The sequence below is a fragment of the Zootermopsis nevadensis genome, unplaced genomic scaffold, assembly GCF_977971745.1.
Source record: "Zootermopsis nevadensis isolate Lab colony 2312 unplaced genomic scaffold, Znev_1.0 Znev_ptg000006l, whole genome shotgun sequence".
Lineage (NCBI taxonomy): Eukaryota > Metazoa > Arthropoda > Insecta > Blattodea > Termopsidae > Zootermopsis > Zootermopsis nevadensis.
The window spans coordinates 2,760,410-2,788,289 of NW_028259138.1; the positions used below are offsets into that span (position 1 = coordinate 2,760,410).

The window sequence follows — 27,880 nt, forward strand, 5'->3', positions numbered from 1 at the left end:
TGTTCTTTGAACTTTCTGCTGCATGTTTAAAAAAATTGTGCTATCAGTTTGCTGGACTACATGAACAATCCTTTGGAACCTTTCTTTCAACAATTAATGGAAGAAGAAAAGGGGTAATACCATATAAAATGATACTTCAGTTTTTGTGTAAGTTTTCAAAATGGTCTTCACCCTTCATGCCTTTGACTAGAATTTCATATGTACTTCTCATCATTTCAAGGCATGCTACATGTCCTATTGAGTTCAGCCTCCTTTGTTTGAATACAATATTGTGAAGCTCCTTATTATACAATTTTTTTTCCATCCTGTTCACAAACCTAAAACTGTGTTGGTGTTTTATGCTCTTGTGCATTTATAGGGTTTATGCAAAGAGTTTTTGCCCGTTTGGTTGGTAACAAAGAATCTGGAGATTGGGTTTTTTTAAAGTGGGGTTTGTTTTACCTATTGACTAGTTATCTTTCCTTTTCATTCAATATATAACCCCTGCAGTTGAAATAATTGAGTCAATAGTTCATCTTAAATGGCCCCTTCAGTTTCTTTTTATTGTTGGACATGTTTAAAATAAGTTACAATTTTTACATGCAGGGTATGGGAAGGATATGCCCCCTGCAAAATATATATGCTTTCTCACACACTCATGACAGTACCAATAGGCATGTGTCACACTGTAAAATTAGTTGTATTGATAACTGTACTTATCAGTATATTTTGTTTTGTTGGTGAACGAGTTACCTTGTATCTATTCTTGTGTTGTTAGCCAAATGAAATGCGTTCTTGACATCTTTTAATAGGCTTATAACACAAAGTTATTTTGTACTCATTGTGTATGAAATTTTACAGTTGTGAAGTATACTGTTTGTGTGTGTACATAACTGTGATGGATTTTTCTTTTATTTCCAGCCACAGAGCCCTACTTGCCTGGTTGAAGACCTTACGGAGATCATAAAGAAAGAACAAGATCTGTCAGATTCACAATATGAAACAGACAGTAGTTTGCTGTACTCAAATCAGGTGTGTATTAATTTTGTGCAAATTACTAATACAGATCATGATTTTGTTGCTACAGTGAGAGAACAATTTATATCTTAACTGCGTCATGTTGCAATCTACTGCCCCATAATATCGGACGTACAACGCATCACTTACAACCCGATATAAACATCCAAGCATTAAAAGGAAGAAAATCAAAACAATCAAACGTTTCAATATACGCGGAGCAGGATGTACAACAGTTTTTAAAACAGTTTTTAAATTGATTGACCTGATGATGGTGTAATACACTGAAACATGTCGTCAAATGTGAAATGTATCAAGATCTAATTTTAAAAAATGTTGTAATTTTATGTAATCTTAAGTAATTTTAACAACATTTTAAGTTTGTGTATGGACGGTGAATGAATTATTATAGTGAGAGAACAATTACTACTCCAGGAGTCAGATTCACTGAAATTTTCCATTTAAGTAACCTACCAATGCAGGTAATTTCCCTATTAAACGGCATGGAATGATAATGTAAATTTCTTTTTCTGATACTTATACTTAATGCCTATACGAGCTTCAGAATTCTCTTTGTAGCTTTGCCACTCTTTATCCTGATGGTTAATAATTCCACTGTATTCACACATTCTATCTTATTTCTCCACTTTTTTTTTACAATTTGTTATCTGTTCAACGCTGTTACCAACCATAACCCTTTAAAGCCTAGTGATGTACCACATGCTTTAATAATCAGTAACTCTGCATTTTGTCTGCAGAGTATGTTTATGAGTTCTGTATGATTCCTATATTAAACATTTATTTCCCTAATATTAACCAGTGAATCTTTCTAATTGATGTACATTATGTTTTATTTGAGGTGCAGACTGCTTTTTTAAATATTATTTATATGAAATTTGGCTTCAAAGGGTTAAGTTAAAAAGAAACTGACAGATGATCGTATTGTGTTAAACATTTTTTGGGCTGCTAAAGTGAGGGAAGCTGGAAGTCATGGCTGGAAAGTTTTGAATTTTACTTTTCTGTGGGTATTTAATTGTGAAGAGAAAGGGGATTGTGAATTTAAAAGCTGTAGATCAGATTGTAGAGTTGTGTTATTGTGGGTAATTTTTCCCTGAATTAAGTTGTTGACAGTTGGCCAGTCTCTGTTCTTTGTCTGGTTGTTTTAAAAATGTTATTTGTATTATGACATTAATTGAAGTTTAGAAAACTGAATCATGAATCTGGATAGCTGAGGGAGTAAGCAGTCAGGGTTTATTTTAAGTTACCATACCTGAAACATGCCTTGAGAGACTGACAAAAACTACCGAAATCTTTAATATTATTGCATGGTATTGTTCTGAGTTTGTAACATATAGGGTTTTAGATGGTTACAAACATTTCAGAGAAACCAATTCTCAAGGGAAATGTTCTCTTTTACCCTAAAGATGGAGGATGGCATAACAATTAAAATTTTAACTGCTATGAAATTTCATGTTTCATCAGTCATGATTATCATTTGCTGGCCAGAATTTGAAACAGGGACCTTTAAACACTTCTAGTGCTACAGCCATGTGTACTAGTTCAATCCTGGGCAGGTAACTGATTTTTACTATTTTTCATAGGCCAGAAGAGACGCTGGGGATGTGTTCCTGGACGAACCAGCGTAAACGGAATCGGCGTAAATTGAAACTCTTTTATAATGTAAATCAATGGGAAGTCGGTGACATGCGTTCCCAGCACCCAAATATTGATGAGTAATATAATGACATTACATTTAAAGCTCTGAAAAAATGTAAATAAAATAAAGGGAATTTAAAAAATATATTTTATACACTTACGGTCGTCAATTCGTTTATCTCCGCAATTGACTGCGATTCTTTCATGTGATTGATGTGTACAGTCATCTCTGCTGTTATGCGATAGTTGCATTCGTGTAAGACGCCGACCTATAGAAAATCGCATAGTAAAAATAACCCCAGTACCTCCGCAGAGATTAAATTAGCCCTTTGAAAGTTTAAAGCACCAGGAATTAAATTGCACAAGAGCAAACTCACATATGCAGAAGTTTGCATTTCACAAACAGCTTTTACCGATTCAGCGATCTCATTGGAGCAAATTCGCATTAACGAAACATGTAATTGTAGAGATAACTGTATTTATAATTTTTATTCAAAATCAGCGATGTAAGAATTACGATTTAGTATAAGAATCAGTACGAGAAACATTGTAAAACGTTATAAATAATAGTAAAATATATTCTTTTCACTTTTTGACTTTCTTGTTTCAAAATCGGCGTTATTCTGAATCGGCGCAAATCGAGGGCTACCTGTATTATGTCCAAACTGCACTGAAAGCATAAACATTTGAGAGCTGTAATGTTATGGTGGCCACAGTCTCAAGTGTTAAATGTGAATGACTTATTGTTGCTATACATATCTGCTCTTAAGATAATTGATCTTGAATGGAATTTAACATGAACCTCCTCAGTGTGTGTTTGGTGTGCTGTTTCCTGATCAATTCTGCTCTAAATTGTTTAGGAGATGCTTCAAGACAGCGGTTATTTAACAGCAAAGCGCAAGGTGTTGCTGCCCATTGGAAAAGAGAATGCTCAACCGAACAAGAGGGTAAGGAAGGCATTGGCACCTTCATGGAGTACACCAGGAAATATTTCTGTACCAGGGGTCACTGACATTTCCTACACAGCAGAGACACCGGTATGGATTGCTGTTACGTATTATCTCTGAATGCAATTAGATTTTCATTAGAACTAACCATTTCTTCAATTGCTCTTCTTTATAGCCAGAGGTAACTATTAACTAACTAGATGGCTTAGGGAACCTGAAGGTTTATCACCAAATTAACCAAAGCCCTTCATTGGTCCCTGCCCTGGGCAAGCAAAATCCAGTCGCCTTCAACTCCGATCTCCCATAGATCCTACTTGACATTATCCTCTCATCTGTGTCTCCCCAGTGTTCTCTTCCCCTCGGGTTTCCCAACCAATATCTGGTGCACACCTCTTGTCCCTTCCATGCACTCCACATGCTCTGCCTATCTCATTCTCCTTGACTTAATCACCTGACAATATTGTGGGTGGAGTACAAATTTTTAAGCTCATCATTATGCAGTTTTCTCCATACCCCATCCTCTTCTATTCTAGGCCAAAATATCCTCCTCACCCTATTCTCACACACCTTCAATATGTGTTCTTTTCTGAGAGTGAAACCATATTTCACACTCATATTAAAAAAAAGAGGAAAAATTATTGTTTTGTGTATTTTAATCTTCAAGTTTGTAGAAGTCAGACTAGAAGACTAAATATTTTGAACTGAAATGTAACAAGCATTTCCAGAATTTAGTCTCCTGCTAATTTCCTCATGAATATCATTTTGATTTGTTATTGTTGTTTCCAAATATTTGAACTCGAAGGTAACTATTGCAAAGGTAAAATTGCCTGTTTAAGTGCCACACTCTGTGTTAGGTTGTTGTATGGTGTCTTGCCACTCATCTATGCTTGAGTCAGAAATTTGATTTAGTGTCGGGATAATAAGACATCACAACACTTTGGATGAAGTTGCCAACATTGTGTTGTAAGACTTTATGAGGCTCTTCTATTCTATATCTGCAGTGTTGTGTGGGGGATAGGTGTCATGACACTCACTGTCGAGTTGCTGGCATCTTGTCTTACAGAATTATGATTCTAATCTTTTCTATGTCTGGAATATTATGTCTGCATCTTGACAATAATCATAATGATGCTTGGTGTTGAGTGTCAGGCGTTGAATCATGTGGTGTATGTTAACTTGAGTTTGGTTGTTTTTTGGTTGAGTTACATAAGGTCAGTTTATGGTAGGTTATGTTCAGTTAAGCTTGGTTAGTTTGGGTTAGGTTAGGAATGAGTTAAATTGGGTTAGGGAGGTTATAGTAAGAGAGGAAATGTTCACAACTTTGTCACAAAGTCACCATCTTGTCATATGGCGTCCTGCCATCTGTCTTTGCTTTATTGTGAGTCTTTGCCAGTGTCAGGACAGTAGGCACTGTGACACAGTGTTGCATTGTCAACCTTATTGCATTGCTTTCTGAGGCTCATGTTTTGTATATGCAGACTCTTCATATGGTATCTGGATGGTAGGTGCTGCTACACCTAGCATCGGGTTGAGTTGCTATTATTGTGTCTTGTGGCATAGGGTTACTTTATGTTGTTTTATTTTATGTTGGGTTGTTATGCTAGGTTATGCTAAGCTAAAGAAATGGTTTGATAAGATGTCGGCTGAATTGAGTAAGGAAATAATTTTGTAAAATGTGGACTGGTTTGAATTAATTCACTGTGATGAAAATTCTTCTGGAGATTGACATTTTGAAGGAACTTCCTGCTCCTTTTAAGGTTGGGGTAGCAATTTATCTGAAACTTCAGCAAGTTTGAATGCTTTGATGTGTTGCAATACTTAGAAGACTATAGTGAGTATGGACCACTATGAAAACTTTGATAAAAGTACAGAATTTATTGAATAGTTCAGTAATCATCAGCTGGTATAGGAACAGCTTGTACTTTTGCTTTCATTTGTTGCAGAGCAAGTCACTTGGTGGGCACACGTCAGTTCTGTTCTCACCACCATCCATTGTGCGAGATATCCTGTCAGAGGAGGTAGTTTTTATATCGACATCGGCACATGTGCAGCACCAGCAACAGCGATCCTCTCCAGTCACAAAGGTGACTTTTACTTGTCAGTGTGAATGTGCTCAACTGCTCAGCATGCCACATAGAAAGCACTACTCAAGATGCTGTTTCAGATGTAGCTTGTTTTCAGTTCCTTCTTGATAGATTGTCGGTACTAAATTGCATGATTGTGGTGGTAGGCAACAGATTATATAAGTCACCCAGAATGATTCTTGTAAGAGTTGCTTTGTGGAACTTTTCTAAGCTTAGGCCACTTTTATCTCTCTCCCTTACGAGATCTGATACAAACATTGTGCATCTGGAGGCCACTTAACATTTGTACTTTTTAATTCTTATCATAGCCGGCCGCAGTGGCCACGTGGTCTGAGGCATGGACCTTGTGCTCCTGGCCGCTGGGACCGTGGGTTCGAGTCCCACTCAAGCCATGGATGTTTGTCCACGTCTTTCTGTGTTTGCATAGGTAGAGGCCTTTCGTCGGGCTGATCACTCATCCAAGGAGTCCTACCATTGTCCAAACAGATCAAAATGAATAAATAAAAAACCTCGACACCTACGGTAAAAGAGGATAAAATAAAAAGAAAGAAAGAAAGAATTTTTATCATCATCATCATCATTAACATAGTAGCCATTGTAACTACGTACTTGTGTGGTAGCAGCACAAACACCATTAAAGAAGGGCCCAAATTTTGTTGTTGACACACAATTTTCATTTACTTTTCAGTTTGATAGCAGTAAATAATGAAGCATTTGATATTAAGATATGAAATTATGTGTTTATTGTATCCATTGAATTTTTTTTTGTGTCAACAGTTACTAACTTGGTGAGAAGTTTGATTTAAATGTCGTAAATATTTAATGTAATTAGAAGAATGTGTACTATGGGAAATTGCGCACAGAAATATGTCATTAAATTAAATATAAACTTGCCATTTATAATAAAGTGAAAGTTCTTCGTAGAATATCTTGAATATGATTGCAGGTTGCAAATTAAGCTTTGGAAGGTGCAGTAAAAAGTCGGTTTTTTCACGTAGTTTTCCTCTGTCCTTCAAAGTTATAATAGGCTATGACTGTTTTGTCACATCTTTCGAAGAAACAATTCATGATTATCCAGTTATTTCCCATTCACCCTACATAGCCTAAGGTGTTGATACAACAGCATTAAATCTAGTTTTTCTAATGAAATCTTTTATGCTCCACTGTCATTCTATGGTGAGATGAGTTATTTTGTGAAGGTCTGTATCTTTCAAACATGGAATTTCTGTTGAACCATTTGGTTCAGCTACATAATGTTGCATACTAAAATCTTTATACAAGAACAAGATATTTTGTGCTTTTCTTTCACTTGCATTGAATTTATGAGGACAAAAGGTACTATTCAAATTGTAAAGAAGACAGACTCCTGCTATTTTGGTGGTAATGGGGAACAGGTGGAGGGTAAAATCAGTCAGTGAATCAAAGTACGGAAAGATTCAGATTTCTGTTGTTTTACTGTTGTATCCCGTTTAATTATTTTATTGTTTTAATGCTGAATGTATGTGCATGTTTATTGATTAATACTTTTGCATGCAGTTTTTTGTTTGTGTTAAGATAAGTGTATGTTGAAATAAGAGTCAAAGCATGTCTCAGGAAATAGGCCTCATATTAATTTAATGCTAGTTTTCATGCAGAAAACTCCATCTTGTTCCCAGATTGTATGAATTTATTCCCTTGTAGCTGCACACATTCATCACTAACAGATTCCATGGTATAGTCATTGTTGAAAAGTCTGTTATTGCTCATCTTGAATCTGAAGGTTTACTACTGCATTCAGAGATGCCTGTGCCCTGTCAGACCCTATCTTCAGCCAGTCTGTGTCCTCATTTTCACATGTACATACACATTCTCCTGTCTTGTATTACCCACTCAGCTTTGCCTAAATTTCTCAAGTAATGTCTTCCCTTGGTCCCACGCCGTAGCCGTGCGGTCTGAGGCATCATGCTTCGGACTGGCGATATGGAATGCACGCTGGTTCGAGTCTTGGGGGAGAAGAAATTTTCTCATGAGCTTTCGACCAGTGTGTGGGACCGGTGCCAACCCAGCATCGTGAGGATATTGGGGAGTTACAATGGGTAGTGTAATCTGGTCAGGAAAACTAGCAATGGCTGCTGACCACACGTCACCCTATATCTGGTTGGATGATCGTTCACCTCTGCTTAGGCATGTGAACGTGTGGCCAGCAGTCAAGCTAGTCAGCTTTGGCTCTCTGGAGCTGTTACGCCACGGATTTAATTTAATTTAATGTCTTCCCTTGAGAAATTTTTGGCCAAAAATTTGTATCATTTGTGATGGAAAGTATACATTAATAAGCAAAGTTGATAATTCATATGGATATTTATAAACTCTGCAGCTAAAAGTTCTCAAAAAATAACTTTTTCTACATTGAGTCTTTGAGGGAGATTGAACCTATAAGTAGGTAGCTTTTGTAATGGTTTCTTTATACAGTAGGGCCCCGCTTTTCGGTGATCTGCTTTATGGCGCTCAACAGCTGAGTCAGAGAAGTGCGTCCGGCGCCATTTTCTCGTCGCTGATTCAATCTGTTTACAGCTTTTGTGCGCTCCGCCTCTCTCTGTATTTCTGGCAATTTTTCAGTTATTACAAACTGTATATTTATATAATATTTTTGTGTTAATACAGTGTAATTACAATGGCGTTTAAGGGTAGTAGCGATAAAAAGAGGAGTCTTAAGCCTCTTACTTTAAATGCCAAGTTAGAGATGATTAAACTTCGTGAACAAGGCATGTCTATGGCCGAGATAGGACGTAAGCTAGGCCTAGCTCGCCAAACTGTTAGTGCCATCGTGAACGCTAAGGAGAAAGTGTTAAATGAAATTAAAAGTTCCACACCAATGAACTCTTAAAGTCATAAGAAAAAGAGATAGCCTTATTGCCGACATGGGAAAACTTTTAGTTATGTGGATTGAAGATCAAACCAGCCACAATGTGTGTGTACTACTGATATTCATTTTACTTTCATATCGTTTTCTTAGGCCTAGCGCTATTGTGCACTTACTATATGATAGTGTAAACATCTTATTGGGCTTTGATATGCATTTGCAAGTGAAAAAGGGCAAAGATCCGCTTTACGGCGGGGGTCTGGTCCCTAACCTGCCGTATAAGCGGTGCTCTACTGTATGTAGTATTTTTTTTTTAGTGTTTCACCATGATTTAATATAATGTATCCCTAATTCTTGATCACAAGTAGTCACAATATACAATATGCACTTTATTGTTTATTAAGCAGTTCTCATTTACTTTTGAGTAGTTCTCTTTTACTTCTGAGTGGAATACATTCTTCTCCATACGGAACACAATTTTGCCATTGTTGAAACTAATCATCTTATTCTTATTTCTAATGTAGTGAGAAAATTCAGAAGGCTAATGTATAAATGTGTTCATTTTATCACAACACATTTCCAAATTGAAACTGCTGCAGGAATTCTTATTAAAAGTTATGACAGTAAATGGCTTTATCTTCCACACAGTTACAAACATACAAGTTCCTTCACTCTTAAGATGGTATTAATTTTCAAATAAATTAGACATGTATTCTGCTGTATACAGATGTAACTTATATATCTGCTGTTCCATCCCATACTCGATTGAACTTGCTCATTATGTCTTCCATGAACTGGGTTTATTTGTGACTGACACTATTTTACATGCCCATAAAAGACATTTATGTCTGCCATGTCCTGCAGTGAAGAATTGTGCATGTCCATTAAACACTTTGAATAAACTGATGTTTCAATAGCAATTCAACAACACTGTCTAAATAATGTTTATAATCTGGGTCTTTAACTTTAACATTACCTTTTGAATACCATTAATGGCAAAAGAAAAAAAGAAGAAAATTTTGATTGCAGAGACATCTCAAAATACTTTCCGATTTTCCATTGTAGCAGTAATTCGGTGGGTTTTTCTGATTTGTTTCTGGTATAATCTCATTCAATTATTCAGGAGGTATGAAGTTTGAATCTTGGCCAGATTTGCAGTTGTTTTGTCTGTCAGTCCTAGTGAATGCAGAGTGAATATCTTACCATGCATTATGACCAACATCCATACCTGCTAACAGTTATAGAACATCTTTCTGTCCTGTGTAGTTGAAACAGTGATGTTAAACAACATAAGAATTATGTAAGATTTGAAGATTGCTGTTTTCTGGGTTGTTGTGCTGTGTAGTCTGGTAGATGTCCACCAACCTCTGAAATGTTGGTGGACATCTACCGGACTACAGTCCACAGACCATGAGAAAATCCCTGCTAGGAATTCTATATACGCGCATGCGCAAGATTTCACGGTGAGTGACGACCCATCCTAAAAGCATTCGTTCCACAACCACTGAACGAACAACAGACAACAGGCTTTCATGTGTTCTAATAGGTTAGCTTTAAGATTGCCTCACAGTGGCACAGTGATTGAATCTGGAATATTATCACAACACCCACAGAACACAGTACAGGTGTACTCACTACATGCTACTCTTAACTGCTTGATGTTTTCAGTCTGTGTGTAGTAGTGTAAAACTATGGCATGTCACACTTTCCAACAATAGCAGCCCTCTAGTCCACCTGATAAGAAATATTCCCCCTGCACCGCACCAGAATCGACCTCCTCCTTCAGGGATTTTCTCGTGGCCGGTGGACAGTACACAGCGTAACAACCCAGAAGACAGCAATCTTTTAACATAAGAATTAATGCTCAGTGAATTATCAGTATGAAAGACTGAAATGTATGCTACAGAAAATGCTTTAAAATTTAATAATTGTGTTTTTTTATGTGTACCACCTTGTTCTTGTGTCCTTTTTTATCTTTGTTTGGATTCTATCACTTTATAGGACAAAAGGGTACTGTACATAAAATTGTTCGGAACCATTATTGTAGTATGCAGAAAGTGAAAACAAAAGTTGTAGTTACTCGGTCTTATGGTGGTGTGGTTTATTGTATTCATGTGTTGGTAGCTGTAAGTAGTTGTTGGTATTATCACTGTCCAGAATCCCGGTACCTACCTGAGGCATTCTGCTGTCAAGCGGATCCACTTTGGAGACGTAACACACGAACGGAAACTGCCGAAGGTGAGTTCTTTGTAGTTTATTTTCCTAGTTCCAGTATTTCTTTCCAGTTTCTCTATTGTTTTCAAACTCCATTACAAAAATGTTGTATGGTTGTTGTTGGTGCCATTTTGATTAATTGGCTGATTAATAGACATGTTCTTTTACTGATTATTATTTTTGCTTGATTCTTTCATTGGTTGTGTTATATATAATGAAATTTGTTAAAACATGTTTTTGATCCAATATGGTAGACTATTAATAAGAATAAGAAATTTATTACAAATTCAAATGTCTATTAATTTTGGTGTTGTTGGTTAAAGGGATTACTGATTTACTCCTTTAAAGATTGGTTATATATAAGTTGTGAAATGAACTATGTATAATTGAATAAACAGTAGAGTCAGTACTCCCTTTGCACAATAGTATGTTGTTCATTTGTCATATAATGATTAGAGGTGCTATTCAGTTGTTACTTGCACAAGAACAATGGCACTCTGTAGCTTTCATCATTTCACATATGGTGTGAAACTGCAATTTATTCAGGATCTTCTGTTATTCATATTATGTTTGTGTGTGTTGTTGGCTACCTGTGTTCTGTATTTAGCGCTATACGAAGAAACAGTAGATGTAGCCCCATTTATTTTTGCATGTTTACATATGTGTAATCACTGCTTTTCATTTTGAAGTGTGTGTGTGTGTATATTGCTGAGGGTGTGGTATTAAGACCAGTCTTTGGGGAATGAAGGGGAAGCAGTGAAAGAACCAGGTTTCAGTCCTACAGTCTTCTAATGAATGCAGCTTGGGGAATTATGAGATGGTTTTACTCATTTATCAGTTCCATGAGATGATGTTATTAAGTTGTCAGTTGACCGACAATAATAGCATAACCTCAAATCATAACACTAATCCTGCTTAGAAAGACAAAATCCAATTCTGTCTTTAGCCACAGTTTTTTTAGCTGTTTCTTTGTTGAAGTGGCTTTCGAGCCAAGAGGAGGATTTAAATGTGCACTGTGTCACAAAAAGGGTTGAAGTAAAGTAAATGTTCTTCTTTTTCATTTTTTGGTGATGTCATTGTGTTTTGGACTGGTTTTCTGACATTTTGGAGTACCCGTCTCCATCTTCAAGGTGAAGGACTGAATGGTGGCCTGTTGCCGATTTGGTTCTGGACCACAAGATAGTGGGGAATTCCATGCTCTGATTGGTAGATGTGTGACCAATAAGGGAGCAGAATGGAACTTAGGCGTTATTTAAGGGCTAGTTTTGTTAGTTTCCTCCTTATGTGAAGTAATTTGGAACGGAACCCTTATCTCAGCTTTTTTTATTTTGATTGAGTAGTTTCTGATGGCTTATTATTTTCATGCTGTTCTCTCTGTTGCTTCAGTACTGAGGAGTTGAGCTCTGCCCTTGATCATTGAAGATGTGTGTGGGGAGGGAAAACAGCCTGATAATGTAACAGGAAATTCAGTCAGTTCAGTATTTTCCAATTCAAAATAACATTGCGGCAAAATCATTTATTAAATTGGATCGGGTGAGACACTGTTATGGTGCAGCCAGCTTTCAGTGTTTATGACCACGTCATATTTCATTTCCCTTTCCATCACTAGTAGGAGTCTGCATGCAACCAGCAAGCTGCTCAACTCTTTAGTAAGCATCATTGTTTGTCATATCAGCTTTCATACTAGAATAAACTGGTAGCTTCCTTTCATTTTTGAAGTTGTAATGTAGACTGACTTGGTTTTTTGCATGTTGCTTTTCACACACGCTGTTCACTGCCTGTTCACTTGAACACAGTTTACTGTTCAAGTGGACAGTGTGTAGTGACATGCAAAAAAACAAAAAATTCAACATAACACACCAGGATGCTACATTACAGTAATGTAGTTTGACATTGATAGCCTCTTTATACACATCATTAAATCAATCATCATAATCATCTTCTTCTTCAAGGTCAGTTATTGACTCACTCATCTGGGTTTCCCCACATATTCTGGCTACAATTCTTGAGAAAACTTTGGTGGGCAATTTTATACAAGGTTAATGAAGATGGTTATCTTCGGGGTTGTAGCATCGTATAGTCTGGTAGAAGTTTACCTGTTTCATAGGCCCTTGCTACCTCCATCATCGCGACCCTGATTATGACGGCAGCAAACTTTTATCAGATTACACAGCACAACTGAAAAGACAGCCTGAAGTTTTATACTAGGTTAAGTAACCATTTCTCTGTTTAGCCCCCAACCTAGAGGACCCGGGTTTCTATGTTTGTTCATAGTTTATTTAACGACACTTTTTCAGTGACTCAGACTATATAGTGTCGAATGAGAGAATGATTATGATTTGGAAAGGATGTTGGAGGCAGTAATGGCCTAATCTAAGGTACTATCCTGGCATTTACCTGGAAGAAAAGAGGAAAACCATGAAAATCCCCGGTCAGGATAAGTATCCTCTGGGCTGAGATTTGAACTTGGGACCTCATTAATACAATTTAGGAGTGTTATGTTAAAGTGGTTCTTGTTTTTGATGGGTTGTCATCTCTTTTACTTTAGAACATCAAACCAATCAAAGCACAGAATTCTCCACCACCTCATGATTCAGAACTGTAGATATCATCACCAGGCTGCTGTTATTTATTTCACCTTCAAAGATGGTTGTAGCTAGGCTCTCTGAAATGTTGGCATACCAGCCCACTACAACAGTGTCAGTACCCAAGATTAGAAATTAAACTAGTTACAAACTTCTAGTTCAGTTTTATTTCATAAAATACATGAAGTATTGTGCATCATCATCTTTTGAGAACATTCATACATACAGTGTTTTCACACTTGTCCTATATTTACATGAGATAAGATAGCTGTAAGAGATGGCTACATGCTGAACTACCTTATTTATAGACTTAAAGATATTGTAGAATGCCATGTAGTTCACCCTGTGTGGAAAGCTTCTTTGAGCAAAAAGTATTTTATTATAAGCTTTCTGTGTTGTATCAGTACTGTTGCAAAGTTTTCCACTCCTTGTCATTTCTTACATGAATGTGCTTTAGAAGAATTTTGTCTGTAGAAGGATGTAATAAGGAGAGTAATTTAAATGTTTTGTTGTGTTAGATTTGTTATTTTCTCTTCAGAGATAGAGAAAAGAAATGTGCTGTGTGTTGCATGTCAGCATTTAGTCATACCACTGGTAGAGAGTTGCTGATTCTGACTTTAGGTAGAACAATGATTTGGTTAATGTGTACTACTACTGCAGAAGTCAAAATGGCTTAAATTAGCTGAACAGCTGTTCTGTTGTAGAAATGGTTACTTGAGAACCTTTTGACCAACCAGGCAGATGCTTTAAATTTTATATTGCATTCTTTATACCTACATTCTACTTCTGAAACTATTTTTAGGTTGTAATGAAATTTTGTATATGATGCTATCCAATGAACAATATAACTCAGGGCTGTATTGTCCCAATTTTGACCGTTATTGAAGGCCATTAACATTTATGTTTAAATATACATCAATTTGGAGTACACATATTTTTCCTAGTAAATTATTTGCCAGTAAATCTTTCACCTCGATGTTTACTTAGTGTAGATGCAACTTCATAGTTACAAACCTTATGCTGCATCTGAAATAGTACAATCATAATTTTTCTTTGTCATTTGTTAAATATTATGCAGCATTGAAGCGAGTTTGAAACAAAAGTTGTATATTTTAACTAGCTGTATTTTTTTTTGCTATGAAGAGTTTCTTTTTTTGTGCATAATGCTTTTTTTGTCTTCAAGTTTGATTTGAATTTTATGCAAATCAGGGAGTTTATTGGATAGATGTGGGTTGAAATTAAATTCATCGAACACCTAGTAGTATAACTTCAAGTACTAAGATTTCTGTCTTCTGGGTTATTGCGCTGTGTAGTCTGGTCGATGTTAACCAACATTTCAGAGGTCATACTGCCTCCATCATCGCCCTGATGACGGATGCAGTATGACCTCTGAAATGTTGGTTAACATTGACAGACTACACAGCACAACAACCCAGAAGACAGAAATCTTCATACTCATCGCTGTGAAAACCTCAATTCTTACTTCAAGTACTAAGTTAAATAACACTGATTAAGGTTTTCTGATATGAACATGCAGACAGTTGTGGCATGCCAATATTTGTAAAAAGAATGCATATAAAAATCATGGGCCAAAAATCAAGACTTTATGGAGGAAAATGTGATTATTGATATACATATATATTGATGTTGAATTTTAGAAGGTCAGCTTGGACATATGTAAGAGTTTACTGCATGGGATCAAATTACAAGGAATTATTTCTATACAGACAGCCATACTCCTTTCAGAATCAAACTGTTTCTCCTCTCTACGTTCCTTTTGCACTTACGTAAACCTCTTTGAGAGGTACATCAGTAGATTGGATTCAGAACATTTTCCACCTTTATCTTATTTTGTAACTTTCTTATTTAGGAACTTTCTTCACAAGTAGTGTTTTCTTTCAGCTCGACGTGAGATGGGAGATGGTAGCTTGTGGGAAGACCCAAGATCAGTTGGATCTTACAGAACAAGCACACAAACTTCTCAATATGACCACTACACTCAAACCTCGTTCGCTGAACCTGTAGAGAACTGCACATTGGGATGGGGTCTTCATATAGCATGCAGTAGTACAGAGGTGAAGGCTTAGCTACTCGGTGTGGATGCTTTATTGATATGTTCCTGTGGACTGCAGGCTGTATGCCGGCCCTTTAAAGGGCATGTACCTGTGGAAGAAAGAAATGGACCTCATCAGCTGTAAGTTGTGGGGACCTGCAACACATGTGTTGCCTATAGAGTGCCGCTTTGAAGGCTTCAGTGGAATCTCATGCATTTGCTATATTTATTTACATAATTTTAGAACCTTTAGAAAAGTTTCTTTGTAAATTTGCGGTATAAGATGACTTTTTGAGTGTTCAAATGCATATGTATGTTCCCTGTAATCTGATGTTTTGGGGACTGTAATGTGCATGTCTGTATATGACAGTAATCCTTTAGAATTCCAAGTCTTTTGCATCACACTTGTTTATATGTATAACTTAACACTTTGTCAATCTCCTCGAGTATTGAGATTGAGGAGTTTAAAGAGACTGATGATATTATGACATGCAGAAAAGAAGATTAACCTAAGAATTCACTAACAAGGAAGGAAAAGTAGTGATGATACTCCTTGTATTCTTTTGCGAGAAATAGGTTTGGTAATTGTAAAAGGAAATTAAATCTAAATCTTAGTGCAAATTAGGGTAAATAAAATTATGTAGGTAAATACAGTGCTTTTAGATCTGCTTGTTATAAATGTTATGTCATTTATTTTAAGAGTTCTCGTTTGTGCATTGTTATACTGATTTTTTTTATTTTTGCACACTTAATGAAAATTAATGTTTTGTATAAATGGTGAGGAGATAAAAGTCTCAGGAAAAATTATTCTTGAGCCATTATAATGTCTTAACAGTTTACAGTACATATTTATGAATGAGATACGTGTTAATGCATGGATAGAATACTTAAGAATGCATGTTGACAAGATGAACATTTGTTCACAGTGTGTGTAATATAAACTAGGAATACAATACAAGAAAATTTGAACCATGGTCACCTTGAGCAGTATTTTGCCCAGGGGTTCTCAGCCTTTGGTGTGTTGGACTACATGATGCCTGGCAATATGTTTTGTTCAGCCTGTGTATGTTTTTATGATATTGTATCAATGTAAAAATAGAAAAAGTTGCTACTAACATAAGTTGTAAAAAACCCATTTAATATTAAATGGTTAATAATTAAAACAAATAAGAAATCTGTTAATGAAAATAATTGAATAATATGTGAACCTGTTTGCAATAATAAATTAGTTTTATACTTTTTCTAATTGTGTTAATTTATAGCCTGGTGGCCTGCGACTTCATAAGAAAGGGTAAATAGGTCCCAGGTCTTAAAAGGTTGAGAACCCCTGACTTAGCCCTTTGGAAAACAATTTTGTTTGTTTGGCACACCCTTGTAAAGTGAGTTTTGTTTTTCCACGCTTTTATTATTTCACCAGTTGAAAACAAGCCTATCTGCATCTGATACTCAGACTTAATATATTCATAATATGGTTCTTCAAACTTTGTTTTCTTTTCGTTGTACTGTCATGTATACAGGAAGAAAGCTAGGATAAATGGCTGAAACAGACTGCAGTAAGCCCTTGATATCTGTTGTAATCTGGGTCTTTAAAATGTGATGGATACAGAAGTATTGAATCCTGTTAAAATGGTAATATTTTATACATGCAGGTATGTATAGAATTACATTTTTAGAAAATATTTAATATTTTAATAATTTTAGTAAGGAGCCTAAAGTGCTGCTGTTGAGGACTGTAAAGTATTTCCAATTCATGTCTCTACTGAACATTCATTTTCCAGCACTACTATTCAATTTTGGTTCCAAATCATGGCTTCTTGGCTTTTTTAATTGACTGTCTGCTGATTTTACTGTAAAAATAAACAAAAAATTGGCTAAGTACTACTGGCCTGTGAAACAGTGGAAGTGCTGTTGATTAACTGAAGTATGTGGTGCATCTAATACATGTTCTATGTTATATTTATGAATGCCGGGTAATAGAAGACCAACAGGTAAAGGAAGCTGATGATGGCAGTTATGGAAACTGTGATGTTAAAGAGTGGGTAGATGGATATGAGAAGTGGTGAATTTAGAATCGACAGGTAACGGGCTTACTGTAAACAGTTCCAAATTGGTTTCACTACATAATTGTAAATAGTAACATTACAGTGTCCTAAGTTCAACGGAATGTAAAGGCAGTTACATAGTGACTAATCAGAGCTAGAGTTCAGTTTGTAAAAACTTAAAATGTATTTCTTGTGTGTGTTTAATCAGAAGTAACTGCAGATTCTGAATTCTTGTATGGATTTAAAAATTATTGCCAATAAATTTGTCTCATATTGGCTCCATACAACTATGCAAATTACTACTTTCCATATCAAAATAGTAGTTAATTGTTTAGGATTTGAGGTTTTCACAGTGGTGAGTCTGAAGCTGGGTGCCTTCTGGGTTGTTGCAACATGTAGTGTGGTAGAAGTGTGCCAATGTTACATAAGTGCTTACTGCTACCATCAAACTACCAGACTACATGTCACGACACAGAAAACAGCAATTTGAAAGTTATTAGATTCCTTCATTCAGACTTGTCATTATAGTGCTAAGAATAGTGTGTAATTGATCATATTATTTTCAGTATGCGTTTTCATTACTATTACCAAATATTGGTATATTTATTTCATTCTGTTTCAATGTTGTAAGTCCAACACCATGTGGTTCAACAATGACTTAGCAACTTCATACATTTAGTGATAACAGCAAAGCATGACTGACACCAAATGGTGTGGTTGTTATGACATGACAGTCAGTTTTACAGTGCATTTGTCACTCACCAAATCATTATTTTGATATAGCCAACTATACTAAATACAGGTTCAGTTTTTACAAATTGTGTACAAGTACTGAATGTGGTATGGGGGGGGGGGGGGGGGTATCATTATTTTAAAATAGATTTCCAAACCAGCCATGGAACTTATGCAGTTAAGGATTGTTTTTAAGAATCCTTTATATGTTAAATTAATGCTTCATTTTAAATGCAGAACTTTCAGAAGCAACAACACATTTTTAAGACACAAGATTTAACTTCAATAATTTCTCCATGGCTATTTTGAATCTCATCTCTCTTTTTCCTGTGTTAATGTGACATACTAGGAGGTCACATAATTTGCATTTGTATGATGTTTGAATTCCATGTCCTGTTGATTCACAGTGCACCCCCGCCCCTCCTTTGCACCATCTGTTATTTTCTGTAGTGACTTGAGCGAACTTCTTCCTGCCTGTACACTTCCACACTGTGAAAGTTTTGATCAGTTGCTGCAAAAAGTTTATTCTGTAATTTAGCTACCTGTTGTAAAGTGCAGGGTGTGATGGTTCTCTAGTCATATTGTAGAGAATAAAGTTATTTAAAATCCACACATTTATTATGAAATTAAAAACTTCTTTAACTTTTTAGAAGATCTTCCAATGCCACTCAAATCTACTCCCTCATATTTAATGTGCAGTTAGTTATAGGAGCGTGATTGTTTGATTTTCTTCTCGTTTCTTCGTGCTTCTTTTTCACTCTTTCATCAAATCTCAGATCCAAATTTATAGAAAGAATCAGGACATTACGTTTATTGTGCTTTGCAACTATTTTGATGTTATGTAATTTATGTGACTCCCCATATTTCAGTTTCTTCCATACTCTGATCCTTCATTAGTGGGTAGAATATAATTGAACAGGCATCAGGCCAAGAATATTTTTGAGTGTTCAGGTTGACGTGGGATTTAATGTCTCAAGCATTATAGATTGTTGTTCTTGCTAAAGATTACTACAGCTCTTCCCTTCCAGAGCCTTAAATGTTAATAACTCTTCAAGACTCAATGACAGTGAAACAAATTTAGATACATGTTGTAACAACATTTTGGGTTAAGATCATTTTCACATACTTTGAAATGAAATGAAATGAAAATGACTTGGTTTAACTGTGTATTAAAGCTTACTTCCTTAATCATCATAAAATTCATGTTTAGACTACAACAGCCTGGTGCATATTGTTGCTACTGGAATAATTTGTAAATTCCATCAGTAACTGCATCTCTGACCTTTGGTGTCTGAAACTAGTTTTCTAGTAGTGCATTGACAATAGTAGTAGGATTGACACTTGATTTCAAGGCCTTTCTTTGGCCCCTCACATCCTATCACCCCAGAGATATTCAGAACATTATGGTGAGACTTGAACTCTAGGTGTGCTTCTTTTCAGCTTTATATAGTACAATTACTTTACTCATTTTTTAACATTTATATTGATCCTTTTTAGTCCGCTGTCAGGTATTAGGCCATGTGGCTTGCTATGGTTACGTGCCAGTTCTTCACTTGCCTTTCTAAATTTCTCTTCCCTGTGGGCTTGTGTGTTGTAGTCTGTTTTGGTATTCGATTGTTTTCCATCATCTTACTTGCTGTTTCCAATTAGTTTGTTAATTTTGTATAAATTTGATGATTAATTGAATTGTTAATGGTTCTAAAATGCTTTTATTTTGTTTATGGTCTATAACCACCAGTTCTCACACAGTACTTCTAAAAATTATTTATGTCTTTAAGTAAATTGATGGTTTTTTCAGTCTGTATGTTCTGACATCTTTATTTCTGTGAGCTATTGAACATTCCCAATGTCAAATTTTGGTAAACCACCTGCCTGACTAAGAGACACGTGAACTTACACAGTAAAGCTAGTATTTATGTTTACATTGTACATGCACATTTGCCATTTCTGTCAACATTTTCTGGATAATGAGTGAAGTCCTGCCAAACAGTAGAGAAATTAATTATTAATGGCTGCTAAAATAATTATGAGTTGTTGGATGAAAGTGAAAATTTTGTCAGTGATAGAAGTTCTTTTTAAAAAAAAGTCCATATAATAAAAATTCATATCCAAACAACAAACCTTTGGTCAAAGTAGAGATGTAGTCATATCTTCAGGTCTTCACCGATATGTCATTTGCCTAACTGTTACTAGTTTACATTCTTATAAAATGTCCAGGCACATGACAGCTAATTTTGTTGTGCTACTGTTGAACTAAGCTAACATTTGTTGACTTCTGGTCATAGCTAATGCAATAGGTAAACAATATCTTCTGAAATATAATGTGAAAGGTATATATCTTATATGAACTAGTGGGAAAATATCTCCTTTCCTTTGTGTCAGAAGGAGATATTTGTATGAAGGCTCAAGTAGTTGACTTCTTTTCTCAGATATAAATAAAAGGACATTTATCATACATCAGCTTACACAGTGTATGTCAAGGGCATTTCTGCATTGTATATAGCACATGGGCTATTAAAAAGAAATACAGTAAAACCTCTCTAAGTTGGACTCTTGGGGTTCCACGAAAATGTGTCCAACTTACAGAGGTGTCCAAGATAGAGGGAAAGAGAAAAATCAGATTGTGGTCTAATGACGTTATAATCTATTTACTTACGTACACTAACTACTGTAGGCTTACTTGAATTAAGAATTAATGACAATAGCATTAATAACAATCTTTTGAAGCCCACTCCCATGCATTGCACATTACACCCCAGCCTCAATAACATCTTCTAAAGTTAATTCCACCAATTTTCGCTTCCACATCACAAAAAGAAAAATTCCATTTCTGTTAACACAGTCTGAACTCAAATTCAAGCACAGTACTGATGAAGTTAACACTGTCTTCTGCAATACTCTAGTCCAGTTAAGGGTTCAGCAAAATAATAGTTAAACACTTGCAATGCATTCCAATGATGTGTTCAATGTCCGTAAGATAATCCTCCAGAGAGGAGGCATTCATCAGTCAGAAATTCAAAATAACAAAACATGTAACTGAAAAAGTTTCCCTGAAAAGCATTGAAGTTAAGTGCATGAACCTGTCCAACTTACAACAAAAAGGGTGTTCAAGTTCCAGGATAAAGGGGTGTCTAAGATATAGGGTATTGTGAACATGTAAAATTATAGGATATTTGCCGGTTCCAATTAAAAGTGTCCAATATTAAGGGGTGTCCAACTTGAGGGGTTTTACTGTATTAGAAAACTTTAAACTGTCTGATTATGATACTGTGAAATATGATAACTCACTCAGTATAAATTTGTAGGGTTCAGTGTGGATAAGTCTGATACCAGGCGTTGTATTCACATTGGCTTTGGAGTTCACCCAGCCTTGTATCCAGCAGGCATTTTTATCTACCTGGAGTTAATATGACGAGAGGGTGAATGTGAACATTCATTTCAATCTAACATGGAAATCTGGCATGTATGAAGCTTTACCTGTACTCCCCATATACACACCATGGTACTTGGTACAGAAGTGACTTTTACCTAAACATTTAACAGTGGCACAGTGATTGAGAATAATATGTAGTGGACTCGTGTGCAAGGAACTGTAATGAAGGAATTGTCTGAAAAATTGCTATGGTTGTTTTTTTTAAGCTCTAGTATTTATATTTGTTGAATCTGTGGTTGCCTTACTGAGACATTTAACCACTTGCTGTGCTCTAGGTGCTGGCATCCAGTGTATTAACACACACTGACTGTCTCTGTAGCATGTGACTGCTGTGGTAAGGACCTAGCCAGTAGCATGATTAATTAAATCAGTGAAGAGAACATGCATCAAATTCTGATGGAGTGAATTGCATTAAAATTTTATTTTGGATACCATTTAATGCCACATTTCCTCGGTTTTAAGATGCAGTTTCTTCACTTACTAAATTTTTTGAAATTGGAGTGCTTTCTACATTTGATGGTGTCAAAGAATCGATATAACATCTTTTTTCCTGAAAAACTATTACTAAATCAAGGCTGTATCTCAAATCAATGGCGTCATAAAATCGAGGGAATACAGCATTATTTTTAAATATCGTAGTTTATATGACCACATTTAGTAGGAAACCATTTTTAGAAATTGGTAACAGTGGAGAAAAGAGAGAAACAGTGTTGGCAAACTGCAGCAGATGAATTTGGTTGTTTTTTACTGCTTGAGCATGTAGGTTGTGTTTCATGGTATGCTCCTGAATCATTTAACCCTAAGTGTTTCTTGTTGTGAAGAGTGCATACTCAAGACTGGCACCTAGGACATTACCTTACTAATCTTCTCTGCAACTAATAATCACTTTTATGTTTATTGGATTTTAACCATAAGTTGAATTAGTGCAGTGTTAATGGTACAAATAAAGATTAACAATTGTGATTCATGGATCTGGATGTGTGACCATTTACAAATTTGTGTTAACAAAAGAGATCTTTATGCAACTGACTGCTTTCCTTACGAGGTTCTGCTGTTCGACTGTGTGCCTTAATAAGTTGTTAAGTTTTCAGACAAGTTGTATAGTTTATTTGTAGCTAATGTACAAATATTTCAACTAAAATAGAGATGAGATTTGATTTTGTTTCTTTTTTCCTTATATAATATGATACAATATCATTTTTATACAAAATTAATCAACAGTAACATAAGTAAGTGCTTTATGCCACGGTGCATAACAGAAACTTGTGTGTGTAGTTTTTGCATGGTAAATGTAAATTGTACGATAGTGTTGAAGAACTGCTACAATACAGCAGTACAATTACTATGCTCAGAATAATTTTATGGTACTGAGTCGTTGCATGTTTTGAATTTTGTGTGTTGTAGCAGAGTTTGAATGTGAGTTGTATGGCACAATGTCGTAATGCTCTTTATGTTAAAAACGTGAATGTTGAGCTGTGATGAGAACGTTTGGAGGTAGTGGAGAGAGAAAAGTTACGTAATCTATATACACAGTTTTATCTTGTAGTTATATGGTTATCCTCAGAAATCATATATTGTAAATGTTGCTGCATATAGGATGGAGAGTGCTAAAAACATGCTTCTGATTTTATTATGAACTTGGTGTTTTAACCCTTTCACTGATGCCTGTTTTGAGCATCTCATTGCCTAGGAAATGACTGGCCATACCCAAAATATGTATATTTTTAGATTTGTCCCTTAAGCAACTCCAAGACATTATCATATTATGTGCATTTTGAAAGTGCCAGATTTAGAGAATGACTGGAAAGATTTTTTTTTCTTAATTCTCTCAACAAAGATGCAATGAAGCCTTCTCAGGTGAATAGCCACATAATTGTGGAATGAAATTCCAGTGTTCTGAAGATATTGTCAGAGACTGGTGCTGCTGGCTTTCCAAGAAGACTTCATTATATTCGGTCACTGGGCGAACTTCAGGTCTGACCAAAGACGTTTTTATACAACCAAAAACTCTAGAGTTTGGCAGTGTGAAAATTGTGGTTGTGAAAGGGTTACTGACATCAGCCTTTCCACTGGATAAGATTGATATGTTAGTTATGCTGTAATGTATATAAGTACCTTTCGTATGTAAGTAGAAGTGTTCTGAAAGTGCTATTTGGGCCATTTGAAGTTTGTAGTTGAGTGTGTCTTTCAGTCAGAAGATGTGCATTCATTTTGCATATGGTTTGGTATTTGGTACTATGTGGTGTGTTAATCATTGCACACATTCATTACCTGCAGTAATCTCACATTTCTGGTGGCAGCTCACACATCTCTTTGGCTTTTCACACCTCTTTTATGCTTGTATATTATATGCTTATTATTTTATGTTGTTCTTCTTGTTGCACATACTTTAATTTATTCTGTCTAGTGTAGATAATGTTATCTTGCCACAGGTGTATATAAAGAAGAGGTCAGTGTTAGTGGTAATGTAATGAGCTGAAGCGTGAAGGGACGGCTTTCAATTTGTTGTAAAGATGAATGTTATGATTCAGTCAAGATCCAATACCAGTGATTTTGTTCCACATGACATCACAGATTTGTCATTGCAGTGAGTATTATTTTTGACATTGCATTTCGAAACCTGGTGAAGAAGGGCGTTTGAAATGATACTTTAATGTATTGGCCAATTGAAGATATATTTTCCTAATGTCTTAACAGTATGCTTCATACAAATAAAAAATATTTACGCTCAACACATGTTGCTCTTAACTTATTCTTGTTATCAAGTAAGGAAACATTTTTCTGGAGCCCTGGGTTAAAAGACTGTAGAAACCAGTCATGAGAGCTCAATGTCAGAGAATTTAATCCTTCTCATATGGAGAAAATCAGAGCTAATGTACATAGTATTTATGAAATTACATTTCTTTGTTCACATACACTGCTACTTTTAAATTTTAAAAGTATTTATCCGTTGAACATAGTTCATCGAAGTTCTTTCAATTTAGAAAATTGCCGACTCTATATCTGATTGTGTTGCATGGGGGTGGCATTTCCATCTGCTTACACACTTTCGCTGTCACATACTGTGACTAATTGCTGATTTAGCAAAGAAGTGACAAAAGAATTATGTTTAAAATGTTACAAAAAAAATTTTGTATGGTATTACTATGTTCCTGATAATTTATCACTAATCTCTGTTTGTGTATGTCCGTTTGTGTCATGTCAAGTTACGTGTGGAGTATGAGAGAGTTGGGTGTATTTATTGGGACAGTCTGATGAACAGAGTAAGTGGAGTGTCTTTGACATCCTGTAATGTTAATTTCATGCTATGTACCATGCATTTGATGCATGAATACTTGCAACTAAATTCTTGCTGACATTTTAGTCATACTGTTAGTACCTGACACTATTGCAAGGGTGGGCAATTATTTTTACTCCGGGTTTGGATGGGGGTACTTTAAAGGACCACTAGCCAAAGAACCCTGCGAAAACAACTTCATAGTTAAAAATTATTAAATAGCTATTGGTATTCACACGAACATGATGGTTTATAGTTGCAACAAAAACATTAAATAAATACTAATAATTAATACAGTCATGTTGTCCTAAGCTTGGCATTTCCATATTGTACTTTACACAGACTCAGGAATGGGAGCCCTTTGACTTTCCTGTTCCCATTTCTCGTTGCATTAAAATAAATATTAAATCTGCGGACAAGGGACACAATAATTTCAATTCTAATAAATTATAGTTTCTAAATTTTTATTACGTGTGTAATGTGTGGGAAACTAAATATTTATAAAAGGCAATATTAATGATACTTTAACATTGTTGTGGGCCATATTTTGCCCACCCTTGACCCTATTTATTGGAATTAATCATGGCGATCTGATGCATGAGTCCACTTTCATTAACTCAATACTTAGATCTACTGGTGTGTTTGTGATGACAGCTTTCAACATGTGTACCATACATTTATCCTTGTGTGCACTTTGTTCACACAATATAAAACTAATTTGTGAAGTTTTTATATCAAGAAGTGACAAGTTTGAGAATATTGCAGTTGTCAGCCACCACCAAAGAAAGCGAGGAAGTGGCATTATTCAAATACTGTGCATTCTCTTTGTGAAGATAGTATGAAAAAATATATATTGGAGACCCTCATTTTGTGCATCCATGCATATTGTGTTGCATGCAGCATGTTCACTTATGGACACACTATTTACTGGGTTTAGTTTTAATATAATACTTTGTCAATTTTCAGTTTATGTATTTGTGTTATGCCCCTCATCCCATTTTCCAGATATTCTGTTACACATTACACACTACAATATGACGTGACAGAATATGATGTTTCAAGAGGTCAGGATTTCATGCAAGTAACAGAATTTTAACACGTTCCAGGTTACTTAATGTCTAAAGAAACATTTTTCTTTTGGGTGCCATTGGATTGGATGACTTTTCATGATGTTTTAAAAATAGGTATTATACATTGCTGAAGGAACAAATTAAAACAGAAAAATGTTAAGTGAGGTTTGAGGTTCTCACAGCCGCAAGTATGAAGATGGCTGTCTTCTGAGTTGTTGTGTCACGTTATCTGATAGACGTTTACTGATGTTTTAAAGGTTCTTTCTACCTTCATCAACAGAGAAATGATGGAGGCAGCAAGCACCTCTGAAACAATGGTAAGCTTCTGTCAGAATATGTAGGATTTGAGGTTTTCACAGCGGTGAGTATGTAAATTTCTGTCTTCTAGGTTATTGCGCTATGTAGTCTGGTAGATTTCCACCAACGTTTCAGAGGTCATACTGCCTCTGTCATCGGGGCATTGATGACAGCGCATTAATCCATAAGATGGCAATTTTCTACCAGACTACATGATACAACACACCAGAAGACAGCCATCTTCATACTTGGGGCTGTGAGAACCTCAAACTTTGTTTAACATTTTTCTGTTTCTATAGTAATGTATAATTCTCATATTTTAAATGTCATGAATAATTTAATTTAAGCATTGATTGATTGTAGACACATTTCTTTAACTGATCTATAAAATAAATATCAAAAGGGCCGGCGCTCCCAAGCAAGATACCTTGTGCATGGCTCGGAAGGTGATTGGTTGTTGTACTTTGTCATCCCTCATTATTTACCTGTTTGTTACTTGTCTTCATTGTTACGAGAAATGAATGGAGTGTTGAAGTGAGGGCAAGTCTCCATGGTCATTATAGGTTTCACTGGCTCAATGCTACCATGACTCTTATGCTAATATTTAACATTTATATGCTTTGTCTCGTGAGGTTTTGAATGGTGCACATATTGTGAATGTATTTTTGTATGTAGCAGAGCCAGTAGAAAAGTAATTCTTTTTAAGTATTTATTACATTATGTGATAATTTTACCTGTGGCTGGCATGTTTGAATCTCTTTATAAAGCTCTTGGGTGGTTACATTTACAGCAAAATCAGGAATATGACATTACGCTCTTCTACTTAAACATGAATATATATATATAACACAGTCTTGTTTTCATTTACTTCCTTTGGTACAAAGAAAGATAAGCAATATTATACCAATCAGCACTTTAATAATGACTACTAATTTTGCTATTGCTATTTTTGTAATTGTTTGTATTGTATATTATATTTTGCATAACAAATAAAACATATATTACTAAATGTACATTTGTGTTTGTTTCAGCTTTGATTCAGTGTTGATTGTATTGTACGAGTACTTCACACAAGAAGGTTCCAGATCCTTTATACCAAATTTTATTTAATTACACTGGGAGATTCTTGTTTCAAGTCTTATTACTTGAAAAAGTACCTAAAAATTGTTTTAGATGAATTCCTTTGACATACTTTCTAATTTGTCATTTTATTTGTGATTTATTTAACAATGTTGTTAGGGTGGATAGTGAAGTGGAAAAAATATGGAAGTGGTGGTGGCCAAATACAAGATAATGTCTCAGCATTTGCCTGGAGTGACTGAGAAAAACAGCAGTTCCAGTTTGGTTAGAAGTATGACATGAGAAAGTAATTGTAAAGCAGCTACACAAGAAAATCGACCACCCAACTCCGGACCCTACCATAGGAACCACCATTGTCTTGTTTGCATTTATTGTTACCAGAGATTCCAAAACTTGATTTCACTCTTTCATCCAATAACGCGTGGCAGGCAATGACCATGAATTGTATGAGGAATGTACATGGTAGTCTTACTAAGTGCTTTAGAATTGCTAATACAATTTAATTTGACACAATTCTTGAAGCCTTCTACCGACAGTATATGTGCAGAATATGTTATAGGACTGATACAGCAAAA

At 35.5% G+C, this 27,880-nt stretch overlaps 1 protein-coding gene across 5 annotated transcripts in view; it reads left to right on the top strand.

Annotated features, from left to right (window-relative positions):
- The window catches only part of Myb (proto-oncogene like protein Myb), a 76,225-nt gene extending 48,987 nt beyond the window's left edge, over positions 1-27,238 (top strand). For 3 of the 5 annotated variants that reach the window (XM_022069283.2, XM_022069284.2, XM_022069282.2), the window contains exons 11-15: positions 901-1,011; positions 3,513-3,689; positions 5,543-5,683; positions 10,680-10,760; positions 15,224-27,238. In XM_022069283.2, coding sequence (XP_021924975.2) covers positions 901-1,011; positions 3,513-3,689; positions 5,543-5,683; positions 10,680-10,760; positions 15,224-15,346 — 633 coding nt within the window. In that variant the 3' untranslated portion in view covers positions 15,347-27,238. The remainder of the gene's footprint in view (positions 1-900; positions 1,012-3,512; positions 3,690-5,542; positions 5,684-10,679; positions 10,761-15,223) is intronic. The other 2 variants (XM_087343556.1, XM_022069285.2) reach the window with 2 other exon arrangements.
- Positions 27,239-27,880: the final 642 nt, after the last annotated feature.